This window comes from Podarcis raffonei, chromosome 8 (assembly GCF_027172205.1).
Source record: "Podarcis raffonei isolate rPodRaf1 chromosome 8, rPodRaf1.pri, whole genome shotgun sequence".
Taxonomy (NCBI): domain Eukaryota; kingdom Metazoa; phylum Chordata; class Lepidosauria; order Squamata; family Lacertidae; genus Podarcis; species Podarcis raffonei.
The window spans coordinates 67,034,856-67,060,761 of record NC_070609.1 but is presented as its reverse complement, the minus strand read 5'-3'; the positions used below and the strand labels follow the sequence as shown (position 1 = coordinate 67,060,761).

Below are 25,906 nucleotides of genomic sequence, written 5' to 3'. Positions count from 1 at the left end.
TTTTGAAGGCAATTTTGGCATCCATATCCATCACTTTTTCGGTTAGCTTGGAAATTGAGCACGTCAGAAAGTCTATCTTTTTAAATATACAGTCCAATGTCCTAATGACTAGTTGTAGATGGGAGGACTCATTTCCCAGCTGGTTTTCTTTATCCCTTTCTTTTTCCCATCCACATCGGGCCCGCCCTTGATGGGAGTGCTCATTAGATTACAAGTGTGTAAGGTGGTATTTTGGGACTTGGGAATGTTATTAGCTACATCCAAGTCACTTAGTGGAAGAAAACTATTGTATGTAGTAACTGCTGCTTGAAAATTTGACTGGTCTGTTCTTTCTTTCGCTTGTAGCTTAAGGCTAGGGAGAAGCAGTAATTCCTATGCTTCTCTGAGGCGTTTCCTCTTGCCCATAGCTACAGTAGATATGAGCTAAATAATGTAAATAATACAGGAGAGAAGAAGGGGACTTCCTACCAGAGTCAATGATTTAGCTATACAGCTGAGTATTTAACTCCAGGGATTTCTCCGCAGTTCGTTGAAGAGCTATAATAAGAGTCAAATTCCGATAAAGATTTACCCCTGTTGAGGGCTCAAGTAGATCATCTCAGCTCAGCCCTCTTCACGATCAATTGTTCAAGGGAAGGGCTCTCAATTTGAATCTTTATCCAGTCCCCCATCCCTCCCCTATTCGGTCTCCGGGAAAAGTGCAGGCAGGCTTTACTTGGAACAGAAGGTCTCACCGCTTTGTGAACTTCCAGGCTTTTGTTTGATTGATTTAGACTTCCGTCTCCTCTCTCTTCACCCCTCTCTGCCAAAAACTTCTTCTTCACCTCTCTGAGTGTAATTTCAGCAACCCGAAGCCTCGCAGCCTCGCAGCTTTCTACTCTCGCCACTTTCTTTCAGCCTCGGGTGGTCGTGAGACTATGGAGAGACCTGGCGAGCGAGTGACGGGCGGACAGGGCAGCGTCAAGGCTGCTGCTGCTCTAGGCAAGTAATTAAAACCAATTGGCTGAGCTCCTTTGCCGTGGGAGTCACAGGCTTTCAAGATTAATGGTGTCGTCTATTGTTCCTTGTCTGCAAGGCGCTGACTCATCCGGCACTTCCTCTGCTCACAGCTCAACATTCTTCTGCTCTCAAGCTCCAGGTTAAAAGAAACAGTTGTGATTAAGAAAAATAAAATACTTAGTCTAAAACGAGTTAAAACGAGATAAAATCAATTAAAACTCAGTTAAAATTTGTGGAGCTCTGGAGCTGACTGCCTAGCCTGCCGCCATCTTGACCGGAACTCCGTTCCTCTACTGTTTGTATTTTTACTTTCAATTTATTCATTTGTCCTGATAAAACTGAAGCCACTTCCAATAACTTTTCCCCAATATTTTTTTCACTTTCCTTTACTTCTCTCTTGATTTCTCTTATTTCTGCCAATATTTCTGCAAGATCTCCCTCCCCTTCTATCTCAGCTATCTCTCCTGTTGTTGTTATTTTTGCTGTCTTACTCATGTTTCTTTAATTAATATTTTTCCCCCAAGATGCAGTTCCACTAACTTCCACTGGGGGCTTATTTTACCCTGTTTGCCGAGACACTTATTTTCTCTGCTATTCCCTCATTCACTACAGGGTATCTCTATCTCTCCTACTTCCTCTTTTATCACACACAGTCGTACACAATGATAGTCTAAATTTCCTCTCTTAATAAGCAACTTAACTCAAACAAGTATACAATCAAATACCTCATATAGTCAGAATGCATTCCATTTATATCAACACCTTGCGTTTCCCCAGACCTCAGTCCCCCTCCTATTCAGTTCACAATGTTAACGGAAAAATCCGAGGGCTCCCTTGGACAAAAACAAAGACACCAACCAGGATTGCTTTGAGCAAGACAGCAGCCTGTAGGCTTGGCCTTTATTGATCTGTTGCAACAGGGTGCTCCCCTCACCTGCAGGAGAGAAAAATGGTGTGCAAGGCCTTTTAAAGACTTTTGAAATTGCCACCCTGTAGATCAAGACCACCCCTAGAAACATCATACATACATCACATCACAGAAGGGGTGTAACCTAAGACCACCCCTCAGATACATCACACCTACATTACAGAAAAGGCGGTCTAAAACAGAAATTTGAATATTGTTTTTCTCCTGTTGTTGTTTATCTCCTGTCTGGCAGGTTATTTGATTGGATTGCCTGGGGAGCCTGGCCACTCTTTCGTAGTGATAAATATTTAGTTCCTGGGCCATGTCACAGGCTCACACCCTATTCAAACACAGACGTACCCTTCAGACAGGATTTGTGAAGGAAAAGACAATGGAGAGTTTGACCTTGCAGAGAAAACATTTGCTCAGTTTAGGAATCAAAATGGTTCCAGGTTGGCCTTCCTGTGCTGATCTATGTATGTGCTTGGTTGGTACACTTATGAACATTGCCATATATCTAAGACCATAAAATTCCTATCACAACAATAAGCTCCGTCATTCTACACAGCATCACATAGTCGCAAACAATAGGAGAGAAGTAGCAGTTCTAATTCCTCCTCTGTTGCTACGTAGGGAAGGTTGCAAAATGTTTCAAATCGCTCAAGTCCCATACTTGTAAATGTTGAGAAGTAAAGTGCAAACAATGTCTCTGAGCTCTCTACAATCCAAAACCTCCAGTAACGTCCAGTAGCCGTGTTGTTACAATATTGTTACAGTATTACAATGGGTGTGTACATTCAATGGTGTTCCCAACCTGGTATTCCCAAAAGCGCCTTAACGGTACATACAAAGTTCTGAGTGTCATGTGACAAAGACACATGAGAGCAGAAGCAGCAAGGGGCCACCAGGTGGCGCGTTGGAAGATGGCCGACAATAACATCTCTCTGACCCATACGAGGTAATTAAGGGGCTGCTATGGGAAGTATGCAGCCTTCCTACCCCCAGGAGGTGGGGGGCCCTGTCTTGCCAGCGGTGTTCACAATGCACCCCCTGATCCGAGAGATGGGGGTGCCGAACACTTGGCACAAGCCCTCGGTGAAGTCAGATCTTCCTGACGCCGATTCAAATTAGCGCATGCTGGTTGCTTCAGCTCGGAATTATAATTGGAAACATACGATTGGAAATGAAGCTGAAGCACATACATCAAGTAAAGCTTTCCGGGTTAGTTAGGGACTTCCGGGTTAGCGCCATCGGCGAAATGGCGGAGTTCCTCCAACCGGAGGAACTGTCTCCGTGGAAACTGGGTCTACCCGCCTCGGCGAAGGTGGGGACCCCCTAGAAATCCCAGGTGGAAGAAGCCTGGGAACGTGGGGTTTGGCAGAGCACCAGGAGCGCCTCCCCTATTTGCGGGGAACCCCATTTTGGGGCTCCGGAGCAAAGGAGGGTGATTGGCACGGTGCTGCGAACTGACTGCTATTTTCACGGAGGGAAGCCGCATTGCCATTGCCGGTGAGCACTGACTTTTTCCTGTTGACAATTGGATTCTAAACAAGTACCCGTGAGTAGAAACGGAAAATTGGATCAAGAAATATTTTAATTTGGCACCGAAGTGGGAAGGTTCAAAACAGGAAGTCCGCCTTCCGCTTTCTGTAAATAGACTGAAGCAAAAATCTTGTAAGCTAATAGCCTGGAAAGTCGCTTTACAAAGGTCAAAATTTCCTTCATTTATAACCACTAAAACCCCCTTGGAAGCAGGAGAAAAGGGGGGGATTAAACTGTTCAAGCATGCTGGAGAGGGAGTAAAGAAAAATAAGTTTCCACCGTCTCAAACCTGGGAACGGGGTGCCAGAGACAGAAATTATTGGAGACATTCATTGACTGTGAATGGAACATTTTGACAGATAGCAAGAAAAAAGAGAAACAAATTGATTCCACTGCTGCCTGTTGCATTCTAAAGAAACAAAATATTTGAAAACTGAAAGTAACTTTCTTTTGTTGGACATGATTTAAAAAGATGGACACAAATAGAAATTGTATCCTCTAGAGGGAGCTTGTCAAATTGTTGCTGCAGTTTACTTGGGGATTTCACAGCTGCGAGATTAACATCGTGGGACCAGACTGTGACCTTGAATAAAAATGTGTTTGGAAGAAGTCCTGGTGCTTGCTTTTTGCAAGACAAGTGCTTTGCTGGAGCAGTTGCATGAGAAGGTGGATTTGATGAATGAGAAGCTGGATTTGATGACTGTTGCAACTAGAGAATGTGGACAAATAGGGAATATTGACATAGAAATTATACAGGGACCAATCCAGGAAACTGGTTCGACTGGGCAAATGCAAGGGCAGATAATAATGGAGGAAGCTACGGTGCTACCTCAAGCAACACAAATGGTGGGACCCGAGGCCCTGCAGGAGTATAAGCCGCTGTTTTGGAAGAATGAACTTGAATTAGGCCTGAAGGAATCTGGAGCTGAGGAGGATCTCAACTATGGAGAGATTTTGAAATATGCTGTTAAATATCTTTTGGATTATATTGATGACTGTGGGGAGTGGGACTGTGGGGAATGGGCTGGTTTGACATGGGGAGATGGACATGAGTATGGATGGAAATTCCCCGGAGACCTACTCCCTAAGGAGAAAGGAAAGAAACTAAGAAAGAGACCAACAAAAGACAAGGAAAAGTGCAAGCATAAACAAGAAGAAAAAGATCTGCAGAAGGGGCATGGAAGAGACTTAAGAGCCTCGGATATCAGACTACCAGGTTGATGGACTAGATGGAATTGCATAATAAGGACTGACACAACCCGAGACCAGGAAGAAGGGATGTTGGATGAAAACTGGAAGAGTCTATAAAGGAAAATTTTTATTTTGGGAATTAGTGTAAAATTAATGAATATCAGGGAGAATGTTGGAATGAAATTGTCTGGCTTTAGCAGAAATGATATAAGGATAAATAAGTATTAAGTTTTTAAGTTTTAAGGTATTTTACGGTATTTTATGCTAAGATAAGGTTAAGGTATTTTATGGTAAGATAAGGTTAAATAAAGTAAGGTAAATTGAACATCAGAATATGGTGAAAGATGGATAGGATGTATAGAGTTAATTAATTGGTTATAAGATAAAATATAGAAAGGATTTGCTGAAACAATGACTGAATCAGGATACAAAAAAAGGGAGGTGTGAGGAAGTCAGGGAAATAGGCAGATGAAAGATAGCATATGGAATGACTGATTTGTTTTTAACTATTTTTATTTTTATTTTTCTGTATTTTGTATCTTTTTGTCTTCTTTTCTTCTTCTTTTTTTTCTTTTTTAATATTTTTGTATTTCCTCTGAAATTTTAATAAATATTATTATAAAAAAAAGTAAAGCTCAACAGATAAGACTGCTGATTAATGGATCTCTGTGACCGGGAGTGATGGATGGATAAGTAAATCTTCTGATGAATCACCACTAGGAGACTGTAGGTTTGGAACAAAGGGGGTGGTGGAGGAAAAAACTCTTTTTTTCTTTGCATGATGTGATATTAATAACCCTTCACCCCAGAAAGAAATAAGATCTTCGCGTTTTTACTAATCATAAGCAGGATTTTAAGAACTGTGTGGGATGGATTACAACAGGAGAGAAGACTGGTGAACGGTGAGAAAGAGGACAATTTTTATGACACAGTTAAAAAAGGGCGTCTCGCCAAGACAGGCTTGCCGGAGAAAGCGATATGATCTTTGAAGAGTACAAAACCCACACAGAGACGCCAGTTTTCAGTCTGCTTGTGAGAATCATCAGAGATCGCAAAGAAAGGAACATATGATAACAACAAGATGAGAAAGAAAGTAATAAAGGACTATCCGGATCGAACTGGCTAGAACTGTCTAATTAAAGCAGTAAAATAAGTGATGCCTGGAGTTATCCGGAATTTTGGACTCGTGCAGAGCTTGATGTATGGGTACCCTCAACAAAATTTAAAATTTGGCTGTATAATTTGGAACTAATGTGATTTGAATAATGTGATGTGATTGGCCTGTTAATAAAAATTATTAAAAAAGAGAGAGAGAGAGCAGAAGCAGCAAAGCAGGCTGGGAAGTGCTGGGACTGCACAATCATTTGGGCCTACTAAAGTTATTCAGGCCTAACTGCTAACTGTTGAGTCACTCCGACATGTGACTTAGTAGCCAGATTCTCTTTTGTGCTCTCTGTAAGATGTGAGAGTCTGTCTGCTTCAGCTATGAACAGAGTCTGTAGGTAATCTCAGTCAAACTGTTTGGAACCATGTTGTTTATGAAGTTTATTTTAATTCAGTAAAGATTTTATTCTTTAAAAATCTGCATTATTAATTTACGCTGCGCATCACTGAGTTTCTCACAAATGTACTGAGTTTCACGGGTATTTGAAACACTGTCCTATATCTCCCAATTAAATTTATTTGTTTAGCTTTATTTTGTCTCTTTAGCCCTTCTAGGAGCTGAGACTCTTTTCCTTCTTGTTACTCAGCAGACTTTCTTTTTAAAACGCTGACTCACGCATACCGATTTTTTCCCTTGCGTCATTTTCTCCACCAGCGTCAGGAAGGATTTCCTTAGCTCCCAAATTGTTATAACTCTCCCCCGTACCTCCTTATTCTTTTGCTTCTGTTCTGCTTTTTCTTTTGTTTTGGGGTCTGGGGGTTTAATCTTCAGCCTCGGAATGCTTTCCCGCTTCACCTTTCGGAGCCTGTGGCATCGCTTTGCAGGTCAGAATGGATCCTAGCATTTGTATCTTCAATCCTGCGGCCTTGCTGAACCTTGACAGGTCCGGTGTGCACACAGGAGAGACGCCTCTGAACACAGCCAGCCCCCCAGCACCGAGGATTTAACTCCTCGGGTTATAAGGTTCACTGTTGCCCTAGCGTAACCTCTTTTTGCCTCTCAAAGCTCAGGACCTCTCCGGAGAGTTGATCCTGCACTCCTTCAAATGGTGGCGGTAAAACTGGAAGTCCAGAGCCCATGACTTGAATATCCTGGGTCTTAGGTAGGAATAGGACTCATGTCGGAAGCCTTGGAAATCTTGGGCCAGGAAGTGCACACAACTCTGGAACTGGCGGAAATGACTGGCAGAATCCGAGACCAGGGAGAGGAGTCGGTGGAAGAAGACTGGAAAAAAATTAAAGACTATTTACAGAAACACTGTAAAATTAACGAATGTTAGAAGGATGCTGGAATGAAGTTATATGGCTTTAGCAGAAATATTATAAAGAATTAAGTAAAAATAGAATGTAAATGGGCCAAAGGGGGGAAAAGTAAGGTTAGATTGTGTTAAGATAAATTATAGGACAAAAATTGAGAAAGATGGAAAGGATTTGCTGAAATAGCTAACTGAACTAGAACACAAAAAAGGGAGGTGTGAGGAGGTCGTTGAAACAAGTAAATGAAAGATAAGATATGGAAATATTGGATGTATTTTTAATTGCTTTTGTTTTTGTTTCTGTTTTGTCAAGATTAGTAGTGTTTTTTGTTTTTCATGTATTGTATTGTATAGTTTTGCTTTGTATAACTTTTTTTTCTTCTTTTTGTAATTTTTAAACTCTTATTAAATATTACTTTAAAAAGGAAGTGCACACAACTCCCACCATTCCTGACTATTGGGTTAAGCTGTGTGGTGATGTTTTGAACTTCAGTCAACAAACACCTGGGGTATGTAAAACTGAAAAGCCTTACATGGAGCTGGATGGTTCGGTGGCTGGACTTGAAATTCCTGAATAGGGTACCACTAATTGTGCCAACCTGACCCATAAAATTGTTCTTGGTGTTCTGATGGATATCACATCTACATGGAAGTGTGTTCTAATTGTGAAACAGTTCATCAACCAACCTACAACCGGCTGTGTATAGATACCACTGGTGGAGTTAAACAGCAGCATATGCTGACAGTTTACGCTCAGTGTTTGCGTCTCACTCTTTGGAATTGAGAAATGGAGCTTCTTCAGAGCCTGCTGCTGGGGTTGATTGGAGTTATAGGGATTCCATCCCTGTCTCTCCTCTCCTGGGCGATTTACTATGATCTTTCCAAGAGTGAAATTCCACCTGGATTTGACAGTCCATTAAAGCTTCGAGGTCTTCACTGTCTTGCCATAATGGCATTCACTGCGGTAAGTTGGGGACTGGATGAGCCATTAGTTGAGCCAGCAGGTCCTTCTTATGTTCTTATGGGAAAGGTGATTAAGAAATGTATTATTATTATTATTAGAGTTATTAATACTTATCTGTAGGCACCAGGCAAAAACATTTCTATATCTTTTAAAGGTGTTATTGGTTTGCTTTGTTCTTTCATTGTGTATTTTGGGTTTTTATCTTGCATTTTTTTGCTGTGAACCACCCTGAGATCCTTTCATGAAGGGCAGTATATTTATTTAATTAAAAATAATAAATAACAGTTTATATATTTAAGTAATTTATATACTGCTTAATCCAACATGCATAATGAAATCAGTAAAATCAATGAATTCACTTGAATATATATATATATATTATCACATTCAACAAGGGCTTCCTTTCAGCCTATAGAAGGACACACATAGAGAGAAAAAGCCATATTTTCTTTACGTCATGGTTTCTTCAGGAAAGCAAATATGGTCTCATAGGTTAGCAAGGAGATTGTGGATTGTTTCTCTAAAGCTTAGCTTGTTTCCCAGCTTCTTTTGCCTCTGTACCTTGGAGGGTGTTTAGGTTGGGGTGACCAATTTTAAGCTGACCAATTGAAATTAATCGACTTGGCTAACATGTGCTCATTCATTTCCATGGGTCTACTTTAAATAGGACTTATTTGGATACCACCTATTGTGAATAGGTTGCAAATGTGGGCACTATTTTCCTGAGACTTTTCCTTTGCCCAACAGGGGAAGTGTCTTGAACTGCTGGGTGTCTGCAGACAGGTTGCCTTTATCCGCTTCCTCCAGAATTTCTGGAATTCAGGAGCGGATCCCAGCCTCTCTTCCAAAGATCTGTATTTCGATGGAGTGCCTGTGAGGGTTTATCAGCCCAAAACACCATCTGCTGGCCCAAGGAAAGGATTTGTGTTCTTCCATGGAGGTGCTGGGATGGTTGGGAGCATTGGTAAGAGATTAAAGCTGTGAGCCTATGAACACTTATCTAGAGGCAAGCCCCATTGAGCTCAAATAAGCCCATGTAGAATCCTAGAAATGGTGTGAAACCTCTATTGTCAAACCTCCAGTCAAAGACAGCCCGCCACCTCCCAAGTAAGGCGGTTCCCTGTCAAACAACTCTTACCATCAGAAAGGTGTTCCTAATGTTTAGTTGGAATCCCCTTTCTGGGTAGAAGTGCTTCAGATATCATTGGAAGAGAGGTTTACAGGGCTGAAATACAAGAGTGTTGGTGGTAGTTCCTGAAGAGACAAGGGGCACACATGTGCTTTGGATTTGCATTTGTTAAGTTATAGACATGGACCCTCTTGTTGTCATGGCTTCCCAGATCCTACGTCTCTAGTTGTCAATGGTCAGGGAACCGGGGAGCTGCACTCCAGCAAGCGGCCCCTGGGGGAGGGACAGATGCCCCTCACTGCTGATACTGACTCATTCCTTTCATAAAATTCATATAACACTTGATTTCATAGAACCTCAAATAGGTTCACAAATATGTATCCAATAGGTTGCTGTTCCTGATTGCTCTGCTTACCAACCCAGCCACCCTCCCACCCCTGGCCACCCCCTCATTTACACCTGACCAAATCCCACCCACCACACCCACATGTGTTAATTTGTACATAGTGATAATTAATACATAGGTCAACTTTCCGAAACCCATTACCCGAAACTGGACCTCCGCCAGGTTTCCATCTCAGAAAACCAATCACAATTTTACAAGTTGGCAAATAGCAGTGCCACTTTCAGAAACACAAAGCAACAAACTTCTTATCAGAGTTCCCCAAATCACCTGCCATCACGCCCGAAATTTCCCCATGCAGGTGAGCAGAGTGCTGTTGCAGCCAGGCTCTCTTTGTGGGCTTCCTGCTGACATCTGGTTGGCCTTGGGGAGAACACAGGGCTGGGCTGGCTGGGTCTTTGGCCTAATCCAGAATGGCTCTTTCCCATCTCTTAGGGACAATATGAGTGGTTGAGAGAACTGGACTTGCACCAGGTTTCATTTCGCAAGACCAATTGCAATGTAACAGGTTGGCAGTTAACAAGTCCCATTCAATAGCCTTCCATTGCAACAGCCTATGAAGCAGGAACTGTGGGAGGAAGGAAGGCTAGGATCAAGTTACACAAGAAGAAATTGGGAGTCAGGAGACTGGTGACACAACCTCTTGCAAGAGCTTGCTATTGCTACAGACATTCATATTTGGGGGAATAGGGGCACCTGTGCCCCTCCAAGATCTTGCTTCCTTGAATGCAACTCCCATGCTCCCTCGCTTCAACGGCTAGACAGATTTCTTCTAAGGTGGAGATTTGGGAGGTTCTTATAACAAGTTTTTTTTTCCTGTCTCTGAAAAGTGAAATATGTTTGCATATATGAATACAAACGATAACATGTTAAGTAAATGAAAGCTTGCAACTCATGGATCTGTGTGTAATGATCTCAGGCAGACAAACAGCTCCGGAAAGAATTAATGAGCCTCTGGAAGATTTATGTACGTTTATTTACAGTTCAAAATTACAGGATGTGGCAAACGCCTGTCATTCTCTGATACGACGCGCTCAGTCTGAATTTCCGTTTCTCAGACAGCACAAAGGGAGACAAGATCCGGTTTTTCCCCTTTCCCCCTTACTTAGCATTTTCACCTTCTCCTCCATCCTGCTGCGAGGAGAATTTGGGCATCCTCCCCTCTCGCTGTCCAGCAAAGATTCCTCTGAGAGCTCTACTCTAGTATCCTCTTCCAGCGCATCTCCCCCCACATTCTGAAGCAGCAAACTGCCTGCCTTTGTTACTCTGCCAGGTGGAGATATTTTTTTTGGGGGGGGGGAGAGGTCGTAATTTGATTCATTTTGTTTTTATATGGGAACCTATTTATTTTGCATCTTGTGAAGCAATATGTGAACCCAAAGTCAGTCTCTGACACTTACAACGCAGCACTCTAGCAATGGGATGTGCACGATGCATAAAAAGGCTTATGTCAGTGAATATTGCATGTACCAATATCTTATGTAAGGGAAGATTTCTTTGCAAAAATGTGCTTTTTAAGGCAAGATTGGAGGCAGCAGTGCTTCTGCCTAGCAGTTGCTGGAAACCCTGGGCAGGTAGAGAACGGAAGGTAAGTGTGGAAAAATGAGAAAGGATTCATTCATTCCTGCCTGTGACTCCTGGGAGTTGCAGTCTCACAGCACGTAGAGCAGGGGTAGGCAACCTAAGGCCTGTGGGCTGGATGTGGCCCAATCACCTTCTCAATCTGGCCCGTTGACGGTCTGGGAATAAGCGTGTTTTTACATGAGTAGAATGTATCCTTTTATTTAAAATACACCTTTGGGTTATTTGTGGGGCATAGGAATTCGTTCACCCCCCCTCCCATATAGTCTGGCCCACCACATGGTCTGAGGGACGGTGGACCGGCCCACGGCTGAAAAAGGTTGCTGACCCCTGATGTAGAGCAATGGAAGCCAAAGGTGTCATCCTTCGGGTTCTGCTGTGACTTATGTCCATGCATTTCAGTGGGTCTTCTGTGAATGCATCACCCCTGGGTTGTGAAACAGCTTCCTTTCTTTAGGTATATCTTCCACATAATTGCTTCCCAATTTTGAATTTCCCTCCCAACTTGCTAGCATTCTACGAAGATGTCTGCAGCAAGATTGCCAAGGAGACTGATTCAGTGGTTGTGTCTGTTGGGTAAGTAAACACAACCACATGGCCTTACGTTGGGAAAGAGTGTAGTTGCCCAGCATGCTGCTGTATTTCAGGCTTGCATCCCTGGCCATATTCCCTGCAGGAGAAAGAGGCTCCCCACGAAAGCTGTCAACATTCTGTTCTGTGATTGAAAATCAGTGCTTCGTGTGCTTAAGACATGAACACGCTCGCTTCCGTGGGGGGACTATGAACTGGGCATAAGGCCTTGCACAGCACCCCTAACCAGGGCCTCCAGATCAGCCTCAACTTGGAGACCACCCAACCCAGATCTAGCCTGGAATCAATCCGGGAGTGGGGCTAATGTTCAGTTAGGGCTTTTAAATGTATAATCAGGAAGAGACTGGGAAACGCCCCCTGCATCTAATCAGGAGGAGGAGGGAAAGTTGCAAGTGGCAAATGGTCTTCCACCAGCTGGATCCAATCCTGCAGGGTTCTGCTTCCCCAGCGTTCCCTACATTCTTTTGCTAGCTGGTAAAGTCGGTTTTTTAAGGGCATAAGCCAGCTGACTGTCACCTGCATTGTATCTGCTACAACTGATCCAGCAGGCTCTTCTTGTAATTCTAGGTGATCATGAATGTGTTTGGAAAAGATTCTGGAAGCTTACCTCTTTAATTCTGTTTTATTCTACAGCTACCGCCTGTCTCCTGAGCATCTTCCTCCCGCTCAGTACATGGACTGCCTTGCTGCTACCATACACTTAATTCAAAATGCAGCTTCCCATGGGGTGGATCCTTCCAAGATCATTGTTGGTGGGGACAGTTCTGGGGGCAATTATGCTTGTGTTGTTGCCCAGAAATTGGTGGAGAGAACAGACCTTCCAAAGCTACAAGCTCAAGTGCTCATCTATCCTTATACACAGGCTCTGGACTACAACCTGCCTTCCTATCAGCAGAACAGTTTAATGCCCATCTTGTTCCGGGAAAACGTTGTTTACTTTGGCCTGAAGTACATTGGAAAGGACACTTCTTTGGCAGGCCAGGTCCTGAAGGGCTCTCATGTGCCAGATTCAATGAGGCTGAAATATGGGAAGTGGCTGAGTCCAGACAACCTTCCAGAAAGATTTAAGGGGAGAGGCTACAAACAAGTCCCACTTGCTCCTTATGAACCTGAAGTCTATAGGCAATTATCAGAGCTATTGGAACCTGATATTTCTTGCCTTTTTGCTGAGGACTCTGTCATCCAGAAGCTTCCTGAAACCCTACTTGTGAGCTGCGAGTACGACGTATTACGAGATGACACACTGTTGTACAAGAAACGTCTGGAGGACAATGGGGTGAAAGTCAGCTGGTTCCATGTTGAGAACGGGTTTCATGGGATGATAAACTTCTTCAAAGGATTCATCTTTGCATTCCCTGGTGCAGTTGAATTAATGGACAGCATCGTAGACTTTGTCAAAAACTTATGAGAGGAAATCTCTTGAATTTGTGAGTCATTCATAAAGAGGGGACAATCTGCCAACGTCAGCTTCTGATAGTTTCTCATTTTTCCAATCTTCTTTTCAGTTCTTCACAATTCTGTAGAAATATGTGGTTCTTTGGGGCAGCGGGGAATTCCTCATGAAAATTCACCAGCATTTTAGTGTGAAATTTCACCAGGAAACATGGTTACTTCATATGGATTACAAACAATTTGCTCTAATATATCTCATTTCTATATTATTTTCACTAATATATGCATTTTATGGACATTTCCTCTTCCATTTTCCTTTTAGTACACATTAGTTGGCTGGAGATGTGCACTGCTAATGCTGTTCTAGGCTGAATCAACAGAATTATAGTGTCCGGATCAAGAGAAGTAATAGTTCCACTCCATTTTGCCTTGACCAGGAGAACTGTGTCCAGTTCTGGGCACTACAATTTAATTAGGATAATTGATAAGCTGGAATTTGTGCAGAACAAGGAGATCGGGCTGATGAAGGGTCTGGAAACCAAGGTGACAGCAAACACTACAAAAAACTCAGTAGAGGCAATTAGAATAGGATCTATGAGTTGATCAACTTTCGAAGATTCCTCTGCTTAAAAAATATATCAAAGGAAAACCTGTTGGTTCACATATTTTATCGATTTGTATTGATGTAAACCTCCACAAATGAATTTTGTATAGCTAACTATTTAGCTTTGTCTCTAGTATTTGTTATCTTATTGCTATGGTTAGTGGCTAATGCAAATAAAGTTTCTATCTAATCCTACTCAAAATAGAGCCTATTGCACAGAAAATGTAACATTGTTGGGGCCCAATTAAGTTTTAAGGAAGAGAATTCCAAAGAAGTGGCAACGTGAGTGCTCCAAGCACACAGTCCCACCATGTTTTATTGCAGGGATGTATGGCACCATCAACACATCTTTATCCAAAGTACAAAGTGACCAGGGTTGATGGGAGTGGGAAGAGCTGTCTTCTCAGATACCCTGTCCAGAACTATCCTATAAAGGACAGTGTATCTCCCCACTTTGTGGAATCAAGGTCTTGGAAGACATAACACCTATATCTTTGAATCTGTTTCAACTGCCATTCTTAATTTAGATGCAATAGAGTGATAGAGATGGGTATCATCCTCATGTAGATGATCCCTCACAGCATCTCTCCTGATAACAATTCCCAGCAGCTTCATAAAGATGTCTAATGGCATGGGGAACAATAGATGGGTGTCACCCACATGTAGATGATACCTCATTACCATCTCTCCTGATAACAACTCCCACCAGCTTAATAGGGATGTTCATATAACACGGAGCACCAACTTCCAGTTCCTAAGCCACCAAGCAGTGTCCTCACAGAAAGAGATGGTCTACAGCAGAAATGTGTGACTGTGGCTCGTCTCCTGTTTGTCACGATACCTGATAAGGTTTTCTGATTGCCTTATCCTGCCAGTCTAGGCCATTCTTTTGAGATGGTAAATATCTTTGTTCTTGAGTCCAGTTCACAAGCCTACCCTATTATACCTAAAATATGACCCTTTCTGCAGAGGAAATATTTGGGGCCATTACAAGTCATGATGTCTTCAGGATTGATCTCCTGTACTGTTTATGTCATATGGTTTATGTACTTAATGTAACTTGTGCACTTATGAACATTCATTTTATTTATGACACTTTAGAATTCTTATAACAATTGCCATGATGTATGCACTCTGCTTCCACGGTTGGAATGTTTCTCAATATCAGCCACTGAAAAGGAAACTGCTCTTGTTCCTGGGTCCTGTTTCTGGGTAGTGAACTAGCTGGGTCATGATGTGCCGGCCCCCGGGGGGTCCACACGCTTCCTCTGGGCGGCTCTGCTTTCCCGGGGGTCCTCCGATTTCAGCAGAACGTAAACACAGCGGAACAGAAGCAGGGTTGCCGTGTTCGTGCAATAAATCAGGCTTAATGCAGGCTTTCCTCTTATCTTACTTTAAGTCTTTATTCCCGTAGCAAACACAATAGTTATAAATCTCCTGGTGACAATGCACTCATTTTTGCCCCTCTCACGCAACGGAGCAAAACACACACTGAGAGAAACACAGTAAAACACTCCCCTCAGTATTCTAAACCACGCCTCAGAATGTGAGACGTCACTCAGAACTTCTTAACCCTGTGAGTTCTGAGCCTCTCTCCACACCCCCTCTCGAATCACGTTCTGAGAGGAGTTGTGAACACACATTTATAGACCTCTGAGTGTTCAACACTTTCCCCACTGCCTTCCGCCCCTTCCTGGCATCGTTGTTAGGCACCTGTTGAACCTCCTCACAAATCTCAGGTTCGCACTGTGCGAAACCAACCCATGCATTTGTGACCTGAAACCTCTCAGGTGGAATTCCCTTTGTTGCCCGAGAAGACCGCCTGGGCACAAAGTGGGGTGCTCCTTCCGACCCACTGGGGCCAGCAAGTGCGTCTTCTTCATCAGATGATTCCCCCCTCTGACTTGACACGTCTGTGAGCTTTCTCCATTATGCGAACAGGAGATGAGGGCTCACTCTTGGACACTCTTTTAACAACCTGTGGAGACGCCCTACTCTGTTCAGGGACCTGGTCTCCACCAGCAGGTTCAGGCTCTGGCTCTCCCTCCTCCTCAGAGTCAGACAGACAATCTGAGTGAACGTCAGGGCTCGCTTTGCGCCTTGGCCAACCATCCTGCTCATAGAACTCAGCTTGTTTACTGACCAGAAGCTTGGTCTGATCACCTTCTGGATATGCGAACCTCCATCCCTTTGTCGCAGGTTCATACCCACAGAAGATCATTTCCTGGTACCTTGGGCCACCCTCCTGCTGCTGAAACTTTGGTACAGGCACCATGGCTCTGCTACCGAAAGCACGAAAGAAATGCAGCTGCGGCTTCCTTCGATGAAGCAAGAAATACGGGGTGTCACCTACCACTGAATTGTAGCACCTGTTCATCGTGAAATTGGCCGTCTTCACCGCCTCCCCCCAAAAACTTTGAGGCAAACCAGAGTCACACAGTAGAATCTCTGATGCTTGAACCAGAGCTTTACTCCTAAGCTCTGCCACGCCACTCTCCTGAGGAGAAGTCACCTTGTGACGTATCCCTCTCTGGCGAAAGAAACCCTTTAGAGCAGACCCAGTGACCTCTGAACCTCGGTCACACTTGAACCCCTGCACCTTGGTGGAGAACCTTAGTTCCACCTCTGCAACCCAATCTTTGAGCAGTTGTGTTGCCTCATCCTTCGTTCTCAGCGTGTACGCCCATGAGTTCTGCGTAAAATCATCTGTCAGCACCATCAGCCACTTGGCCTTGCCCAGACTTGGCTGTGGCATACCAAAAAGGTCTGCATGTACAAGCTCGAAAGGCTTTGTGGTTACTCTCTCCACCCTGGGATAATTATATCCCTTGTTCTTGGCTTTCCTGCAAGCTCTGCAATTCAAAGGTTGACCACATTCTTTTACCTTGCACCCTTTGGTGCACTCTGATAACATCTGAATGTCCTCACAGGAACCATGTGACATTCTCTTGTGCCACACGCAAGCACACGACACATGAGTGTGATCAGTGGCTTTCCCAGCATTCCCCTCACCCTCCAGAGGTGTTTCCAGAACAAAGAGGTTGTTCTGATTCCTCTCAATACGTGCTAGCTGTTTTCCCCCTCTGGAAATTGTACAAACATTTTTCTCAAAACAAACCACATATCCCTCCTGTAAAAGGCATGGTACAGATAAAAGACAATGTTTTATCTCAGGCACGACGTAGACCTCCAGCTCCGCCTGCAAGAAAGAGACAAATAAGTTTCCAACATTAGTCACATGTCTCTGTGAATCATCAGCAAAACACAGTGTTTTCCCAGCTGAAACAGCTCTGCAGTTCCTTATCTTGACACCAGGTGTCTCTGTCACCAAATGAGCATTAGTGGCAGAGTCCACAATCCAACGCAGCACTCTCTCCTCACTGGAGTTGTCCTTCTTTGTTGCCTTAGCAACAGACTTCCCGCTGCCCCCGACCTTGCAGGTGATCTCCAAAACTGCCATCGAAGCAGTCAGCTGATAAGCGTTTCCTTCCCCCTCTGGAGCATGCTGCGGTCTTTGCGCTTTCCCACGCCTGCCTCCTCTACTGGACTGGTTGCCATAGAAACCCGGCTGGTTCCCATGGGAAGCGACCTTGGAAACATCCTGCCCTGTCTCCCTTGCTCTCTGTGGGCAGTTGCGACACAGATGGTCCGGGGAATTACAGACAAAGCAACGGCGAACGGAAAAAGCCTGAACAGAGCACTCCACTGGTCTGGCCCCTCTGCAACCTGAGGAGCCGCCCGAGCCAGCCTTGCCCTCTCTGATACGCCGTTCTTCTTCATCCCCCAAACGGCCTGTCACATACTCCAGCGTCAGCTGTTGCGGATCCATCGACTCCAGAGTTAGACACAAATTGTCATAACTCTTGTCCAGAGAGCTGAGCAAGATATAAACTTTCAGCTCCTCTGAGAAGTTCACCTGCAGCAATCTCAGCTGGTTGAACACAGAAAGCATTTCAGTTACATGCTTCCTGATGCTGTCCCCAGGACGCAGCTTCATCTCAAACAAGCGCCTGGTGGTGTGTATCTTTGCCCCAGCTGTTGTTCTGTGGTGCACTCTTTCCAGTGCACGGTAGGCCTCAAAAGCAGTCTCAAGCCCTTCAACCAATGGCAGTTGCGAACCCTCCAGACTGAGCACTATAGCTCCCAGGGCCTTCTGGTTCTTTCTCTGCGACGCGTGAGCGTTTGCGATCTCCGCTGCCGTTGCTCCGGCTGCTGGCTGGGGCAATGGAAGCTGTTGGACCGCTTCCCACAAACCCTTGGCTACTAGCCAGGCCTTTAGCTTCCTACTCCACTCCTCCCAGTTCTTGCCGTCCAACTTTTCAAAAGGGACGGAGTACGATTCATGGCTGTCTGCCATCTTCTCCCCGGGGCCCAGCCTACTTACAGTAACAGCAGTGGCACCTCCCGGTCCGGTAGATCAGATCTTCCCAGCGAGCCCTCTGCCTCAAACGTCAGGCACAGCTCTAGCTGGCTTTTGGCTGCAGTCTTCCTTCCCAGCGTCTCATCAGCTGGCCGCACACACGCCGGCACGATCGTTGCTTATCTCTGCTTCAGGCGTTTGCTGATGACCCATAACCTGTGCCGGCCCCCGGGGGGTCCACACGCTTCCTCTGGGCGGCTCTGCTTTCCCGGGGGTCCTCCGATTTCAGCAGAACGTAAACACAGCGGAACAGAAGCAGGGTTGCCGTGTTCGTGCAATAAATCAGGCTTAACGCAGGCTTTCCTCTTATCTTACTTTAAGTCTTTATTCCCGTAGCAAACACAATAGTTATAAATCTCCTGGTGACAATGCACTCATTTTCGCCCCTCTCACGCAACGGAGCAAAACACACACTGAGAGAAACACAGTAAAACACTCCCCTCAGTATTCTAAACCACGCCTCAGAATGTGAGACGTCACTCAGAACTTCTTAACCCTGTGAGTTCTGAGCCTCTCTCCACACATGACCCTGGTCCAGCAGGCGCTTCTTAAGTTCTTGTGCCCCCCAGAATATTTCTGAAATGACTCTAAAAACATAAGAGATTAGATTTGATTCACCTTCCTAGTTCTTATATGTGGTAATTATATTTTGCAGTGTGTGTTGAATTAGTCTCCTATTCCACTGTATAATATCTGCCTCAGTAAGGGTGGGTAGTCTGGAATTTTTAAAAAAATCTCCTCTATCCATCCTAAAAAATTCCTTCCATTTTATATTTAGTTCATTTTAAAAAACCAATTTTGCCTTATAAACATCAATAATAATACATCAGTGCTTATTCTTAAAACCTTTTTCTAAAGTCGGCCTAAATTCCCTTCCACGATTTCCTCGATTCTCAAACAGATAGCAAAAGTAAAAACTTATGCACGTGCAACCCCTATAACCATTACAGCAATCCGTCAGTCACCGACATTGCTTGTGCACAGCTACAGGCAGGCAGCATAATGAGCCAAACCAGAGAAGCCGGAGAGACGGAGCAAGCAGCTGGAGTGCAAAATCTGGTGGAGAGGAACTGAGATTTGGAACAGCATGTGGCTCTCCTGACGGCGCGGCTGGACGAAAGATGGACTCAGGATGCACATGTCAGACCCACCCCCATCGCAAGGAAGGTACCGGGGCTGGTACACAAGTTTGGGGGGAAGCCCCAGGACTACAACGCATTCCGAACGGAAATAGAGTACGCTTTGGAACTGCAGCATAATGACTTTGCTGATGATGGGGAAAGGGTAGCCTATATTGTAGGGCATCTACAGGATGGGGCACGGGAATGGATCAGGCCCCTAATGGCAACGCAAAATGCTGCCTTGAAGGACCTTAGGAAATTTTTCCAAGGGATAGATGCGATGTATTCCAGTGAAGTGGAGCAAAATGTGACTTGACGGGAATTGATGGGGTGCAAGCAGGGGAGCCAATCAGTTAGAGGCTACTGGTCGTGCTTTGCGATGTTGATCCACCGGCTCGGGTGGGATCCGGACTCTGAACCCATTCAAATGTTGTTTGAGGAGGGGTTGTCCCCAACTGTGAAGGACGAGCTGTCCCGCGTGCCCCGCCCGCAGTCGATGGATCAGCTGACCAAGGCTGTGCTTGCGATTGGAGTAAGACAGGAAGCGTGGGCTCAGGAGAAACACGAAGTGAGAGGGGAACGTTGCCATGACTACCGCATTCCTTTTTATATATATAGATTTTTATTAAGTTTTTCTTTTACATATAATTCATACAACCACAATTACAAATTTGCTGTTTTTTGAACTTCCACCGGCACCTCCCTCAATCATCCATTTTTCTTATCTTCATGCATTTTCTATATAATATTGCCAATTTAATATTAACCTTCCATCTCTGTTTCTTTTTTACAATATACCTTGTATTATCACAAAGCCTCCTTAAAACCCACTAGCGTTGTCTGTTCATCACATATAGTTTTCAGATAATCCGTAAACCTTCCCCAGTCCTCGATGAATTTGTGATCTTTCTGGTATCTGATTTTTCCAGTCATTTTATCCAGTTCTGCATAGTCCATAAGTTTCATTCTCCACTCATTCAAGGTCAGTAATTCCTCTTGTTTCCACTTTTGGGCCATTAATGTTCTTGCCGCTGTTACTGCGTACTGAAAAAGTTTATAATCACTTCTATTTATCTCTCTTCCTGTTATTCCTAACAAAAAGGCTTCTGGTTTTTTAACAAACGTGTATTTAAACATCTTTTTCAATTCATTATATACCATTTCCCAGAAACCCTTTACCTCCTTACATTCCCACCACATATGAAAAAATGAACCTTCTTTTTCTTTACATTTCCAACACTTATTACATGTTTTATACATTTTTGCTAACTTTACGGGTGTAATGTACCATCTGTATACCATTTTCATAATATTCTCCTTTAACGTCGTACATGCAGTAAATTTCATATTTTCATTCCATACCTTTTCCCAATCATCCAATTGTATATTGTAACCAAAATCTCTGGCCCAATGTATCATAACCGACTTTATCTCCTCATCTTTTGTTTGCCATTCCAAAAGTATTTTGTACATTTTTGACATTGTCTTAACATCATTATCAATTATCTCTGTTTGAAATTTCGATTCTTTCTCTGTATATCCCCTCTCTTTAAGGTCCTTTTTGAACCTTTCATTTACTTGAAGATAATGCAACCAATCATAGACATGCTCTTTAACTTGTTCATATGGCTTCATTTTCCATTTCCCCCCCTCTTTGATTACTAACTCTCCATAAGTTATCCAATTCCCTCTCATATTGATTTTCTTTACACTCATTACCTCTAGTGGTGACAACCAATGCGGAACTTTGGGTTCTAATATATTTTTGTACCTCTCCCATATTTCTATTATGGAGCTCCTGAAGATATGATTGTCAAAACCCTTGTGACTTTTCTTCTTCTCCAACCATAAGTAGGTGTGCCAACCAAATCTATTATCAAAACCTTCTAGATCTAATAATTTGTTATTTTTTAATTTTATCCACTCCCTTAACCAACAGAGACAAGACGCTTCATAATATAGTTTCAGGTCTGGCAGAGCAAAACCGCCTCTTTCCTTAGCATCTGTTAATAACTTAAATTGTATTCTTGGCTTTTTGCCCTGCCAGATATATCTTGAAATTATTCTTTGCCACTCTTTGAACACGCTTGTTCCCCTGATTATAGGGATCATTTGAAACAAAAATAACATCTTTGGAAGCACACACATTTTGATCGTTGATATTCTGCCCCAAAAAGAAAGTTTCATTCTGCTCCAAGTTTCTAAATCTTTCTTAATTCCGTTCCACACCGGTATATAGTTGTTCTGATATAAATCAATATTTTGGGGGGTCAACCAAATTCCCAGATATTTTATCTTTTTAGCCACTTCGATCCCTGATTCTCTTTGCATTTCTTCTATCAGACTCTGATCCATATTCTTAACCATTATTTTGGTTTTTCTCTTGTTTAACGTAAATCCGGCCAGTCTACCAAATTGGTCAATCTCATTTAATACCTCATTTAAACTATTTTTAGGGTCTTCAATCGTTATTACTAGGTCGTCGGCAAAGGCTTTAACTTTGTATTCATTTTCACCGACTGTCACTCCTTTTATTATTTCATTGTTCCTAATTGAACACAAAAGGACCTCCAGAACCGTTATAAATAGCAATGGTGATAGAGGACATCCCTGTCTGGTACCTTGTCGTATCTTAACGTCTTCTGTCAGTATATTATTTACAATCAATTTAGCTCTTTGTTCTGAATAAATTGCCCTTATTCCATTGTAAAAATCATTTCCAACTTCCATCATTTCCAGATTTTTTAACATAAATTCCCACGACATATTATCAAAAGCCTTCTCTGCATCCACAAACATTAATATAGCTTGTTTCTCATTCCTGGCAGTCAGATATTCCAATATATTTATTATATTCCTGACATTGTCTTTCATCTGTCTGCCTGGAAGAAAACCTGCTAGATCTGCATGAATAACTTCCTGCAGAATCTTTTTTAGTCTTTTTGCTAATATTCCAGAAAATATCTTATAGTCTGTATTCAGCAGAGAAATCGGCCTATAGTTCTTCACTTGTGTCAAGTCAGAATCTTGCTTGGGAATGAGTGTGATAAAGGCTTCTTTCCACATTTCAGGAATGTCTTGTTGTTTCAAAATATTATTCATAACTTCCTTCAATGGTACCGTCAAGGTGTGCCTCAATTCTTTATAATAACTAGATGTAAAACCATCCGGTCCTGGTGCCTTCCCTTTTTTCAATTCTTTTATAGTCTCAATTATTTCCTCATTTTCAATTGGAGCATTCAGTCTGTCTTTCTTTTCTGTCAGGATCTTTTGCACCTTTTTTTCTCTTAAAAATCTCTCTATTTTCTTCATATTATTTTTTTCTCTGTTGTTATATAAGTGATTGTAAAGTCCAAGAATCCTTTCCTAATACCTTTTGGGTTTTCTACTTCTTCTCCATCCACAATAATTTTATTAATTGTGCTTTGTTCCTTTCTTTTCTTGATTTGCCATGCAAGCCATCTGCCTGATTTATTAGCAAACTCAAAATTTCTTTGTCTTAACCTTTTAATGTTCCATTCCACCTCTTTGTTTATAATCATTGCAAATTGCGTCTGCATGGCTTTGATGTTCTGTTTTATTTTCAAATTATTTGGTTTCTTAATTAGCTTTTGTTCATTGTTCATTATTTGTCTTAAAATTTCCTTCCTTCCTTTCTCTCTATTCTTGTTTTTGATCGCATTCTGTTGGATGAAGAACCCTCTCATTGCCGCTTTACTTGCATCCCAGACTATACTCATGTTTGTACCTTTGTTCATATTGTCCAAAAAATATTCCATCAACTTTTTCTTTGCCTCTTGAATGACTTTTTGGTCGTCCAAGAGATAATCGTTGCGTCTCCATCTGAATGATCTTTCTTCGTATCCTTTAACCTCCATTTTTGTTGGATTATGGTCTGAGATTGTTCTTGGTTGAATTTCAATTTGTCGGATTCTTGGAGTTACTTCATTGGAGACCCAAATTTGATCAATTCTTGACATTGACTGATTTGGTTCCGAATAAAACGTAAACTGTTTCTCCAATGGGTGTCTAAGTCTCCAAATGTCAATTAAGTTGCAATTTTTTGTCATAGAAAAGAAAGTCTTAGGTAATTTTCCTTCCCTGCTTACCTCTTTTTCTCTTAGTCTGTCCATTTCCAATGAAACTACTCCGTTCATATCACCCATAAGTATCATTTTTTGATCCATGTAGTCAAACAACTTTTCTTCCAAATTTTTGTAGAAATCAGTCTTATTTCCATTAGGTGCATAGATCCCGACAATTATTAATTTTTCGCCCTGCCATTTGATCTGTATTGCGATTATTCTTCCTTCTTCATCTTTGAAAATTTGTTGAGCTTCAATGTTTTTCTTTACATATAATACGACCCCTCTCTTTTTTCCTTTGTCAGAAGATATAAATTCGTTTCCCAATCTATTATTGATCAAAATCTTTCTATGTTTCTTTGCCACATGTGTTTCTTGAAGACAGATGATATCCAAATTTTTCTTTTAAAAATATTTTTCAATTTTGTTTCGTTTTTTCCTATCGTTCATTCCATTAATGTTCCAATTCCAAAGTTTAAGCGCCATCTTTCCTTCTAATTAAAATTAATTAATTTTTTTTTATTATAATCTATCCTCTTCTTGTTCTTCTCCTTCTGATTCTTCATCCGTCTCTCCAATCTTTTTCTCCTTTTCTTCCAGAAACTTCATCCCCAGCGGACCAACTCCTCCTACCGCTCCTTTTTCTTCCTCTTCCATTAATTCCTTGTAACGCCTCTGAAATTTACTTGTTTCCTCCGGACTAGTATGTCTATGTTTCTTGCTCTTGTAAACAAAGGAAATCCCCTGAGGGAACTCCCATTTGAATTCAATCTTATTCTTCTTGAGAATTTGGACCAATGGTTTATATGGGTCTCTTCGTTTCAGCAGTCTGACTGGGATGTCTTTAAAAATAATTATGTAATTCCCTTCGATGTTCAATCTTGTTTCTCTATTTTTTTGAAGAATTAAATTTCTCATATCTTTGTCTTTAAAAGTAATCAGACAATCTCCAGGCATTTTCCTTGTTTTGGTTGTTCTTACTCTCATTCTGAATGCATTCTGCACTGATCTTTCAACTTCTTCCTTTTGTAATTCCAGCCATTGTGCTATCCCTGTTGTCAGTTTCTCTCTGATGTTTTCACCTTGAGTTTCAGGGACTGCTCTCAGCCTAAGATTCACCTCCCGTTGCCTCAGTTCATTCATAGCAATTGCGTCCCATATCGCCTCCTGTGTCTTATTAACTTCCGAAAGTCCTACTTTTATTTTCTCTTCTTCCCGTTTCACTTCCTTCATTTCTGCTCTTGTCTTCTTCATTCCTTCTTCCAAAGATTGTGTTCTCTTAGAGACTTCTTTGATTTGGCCTTTCAATTCTTTTACAGTTTCATCAATTTTTTGGTCCATTTTCCCAATTCTCGTGTCTACCTGTTCTATTCTTGTATCCACATGCTCCAATTTATCCTCCATATTCTTCTCACTCTGTCTAATTTCCACAAACATTTTCAATATTTCAGCCTTAAAATCTGCTTCTGGTTTTGACCCTCTTCTATCTCCTGGTGTTCCTCCCTCCCCACCCTTCTTAGGTAAATGCGACATTCTCACAATATATCCTTCAAAGCTTAAAATTAGTCACGAACCCACCACCACTTCAATCTTATGTGGGCTCAACCCCAATACAAATATGACATTTAAAATCAAATTCTATAATTCATATAAGTCCCACTTTGAATTGTCTTTTTGGTACTTTTTGGTACTTTCTCAAATTTGTGAGGTTTACTGCCCCACTCAATAAATTCGAGGGAGAATAGTTAATTGGATCCGCAAGTCCTTGAAGGGAGTTCTTCTTGCCACCAATTAGGCTAATCCTTTTGCAAATCGTGATGTTCCATTTATAAACCAATATTTATCTCAATTATAATCCAATTGTATCCCGCAAAGAGGGGAAAAAAGAAAAAAAGAAAAAAAAATAGAAAAAATTCCCCTTTCTTCTGCCACCAATTAGGCTAATCCTTATGAATTCTTATGGTCCAGTTATAATCCTGATTCAGTCAGCTCCAAATAAAGGGGACAAAGAGGAGCACGCGAAACAAGTGAAAAACAAGTTGTAGTTATCTTTCTGGCCACAAGGGACCCAAAGCTTCCGAAAGTTAGGAGAATAAAATAAAAAACATGTTTCCAAATAATAGATTGTTAACCCAATTCGCCACTATCTGTTGAATGATAGATGTTAAATCCAAATAGTCTATCTACGATTCATCACACAATAAAGAAAAACAGAGAAGAGAGTCTCTTTTAGAAAGCAGAAGGCAAACAAAAGGGCAAACGTCAAAGAGCAATGGAGTCGAAGACTCTTCTTCTATTGCGCAGTTTTTTTAAAAAAGCAAAGTCGCAGTCAGTTTCTCAGCTTTCCCCTTCACAATTCCAAAGAGGACCTTTAATAACAGATTTAAGCCCTCTGTCTCCCCTTTCAGCTTAGATTCTTCTTTAGATATTTTGTAACTTCAAAGGAGTTAGTTTATAACAAGTCTAAAAGGGGAAAAGAAACAATAGCCGCGAGCGGCAAACTCACTTTCGCTTTTGACAGCTCTGCTTTCCAAATGCGTACAAACTGATTGCAGAT

At 42.3% G+C, this 25,906-nt stretch overlaps 1 protein-coding gene across 1 annotated transcript; it reads left to right on the top strand.

Annotated features, from left to right (window-relative positions):
* Positions 1–7,504: 7,504 nt before the first annotated feature.
* Positions 7,505–13,358, top strand: LOC128419629 (arylacetamide deacetylase-like 4). The gene is made up of 4 exons (XM_053400540.1): positions 7,505–8,023; positions 8,771–8,987; positions 11,649–11,712; positions 12,361–13,358. Exons 1-4 carry the CDS (start codon positions 7,847–7,849, stop codon positions 13,133–13,135), a joined length of 1,233 nt encoding a protein of 410 aa, XP_053256515.1. The 5' UTR covers positions 7,505–7,846; the 3' UTR covers positions 13,136–13,358.
* The last annotated feature ends 12,548 nt before the right edge of the window (positions 13,359–25,906 follow it).

Coding starts and splice junctions, on each gene's coding strand:
- LOC128419629 (XM_053400540.1), top strand. CDS start 7,847: ATGGAGCTTCTTCAGAGCCTGCTGCTGGGGTTGATTGGAGTTATAGGG. Junction 8,024..8,770: donor CCATAATGGCATTCACTGCG/GTAAGTTGGGGA, acceptor TTTGCCCAACAG/GGGAAGTGTCTTGAACTGCT. Junction 11,713..12,360: donor TCAGTGGTTGTGTCTGTTGG/GTAAGTAAACAC, acceptor TTTATTCTACAG/CTACCGCCTGTCTCCTGAGC.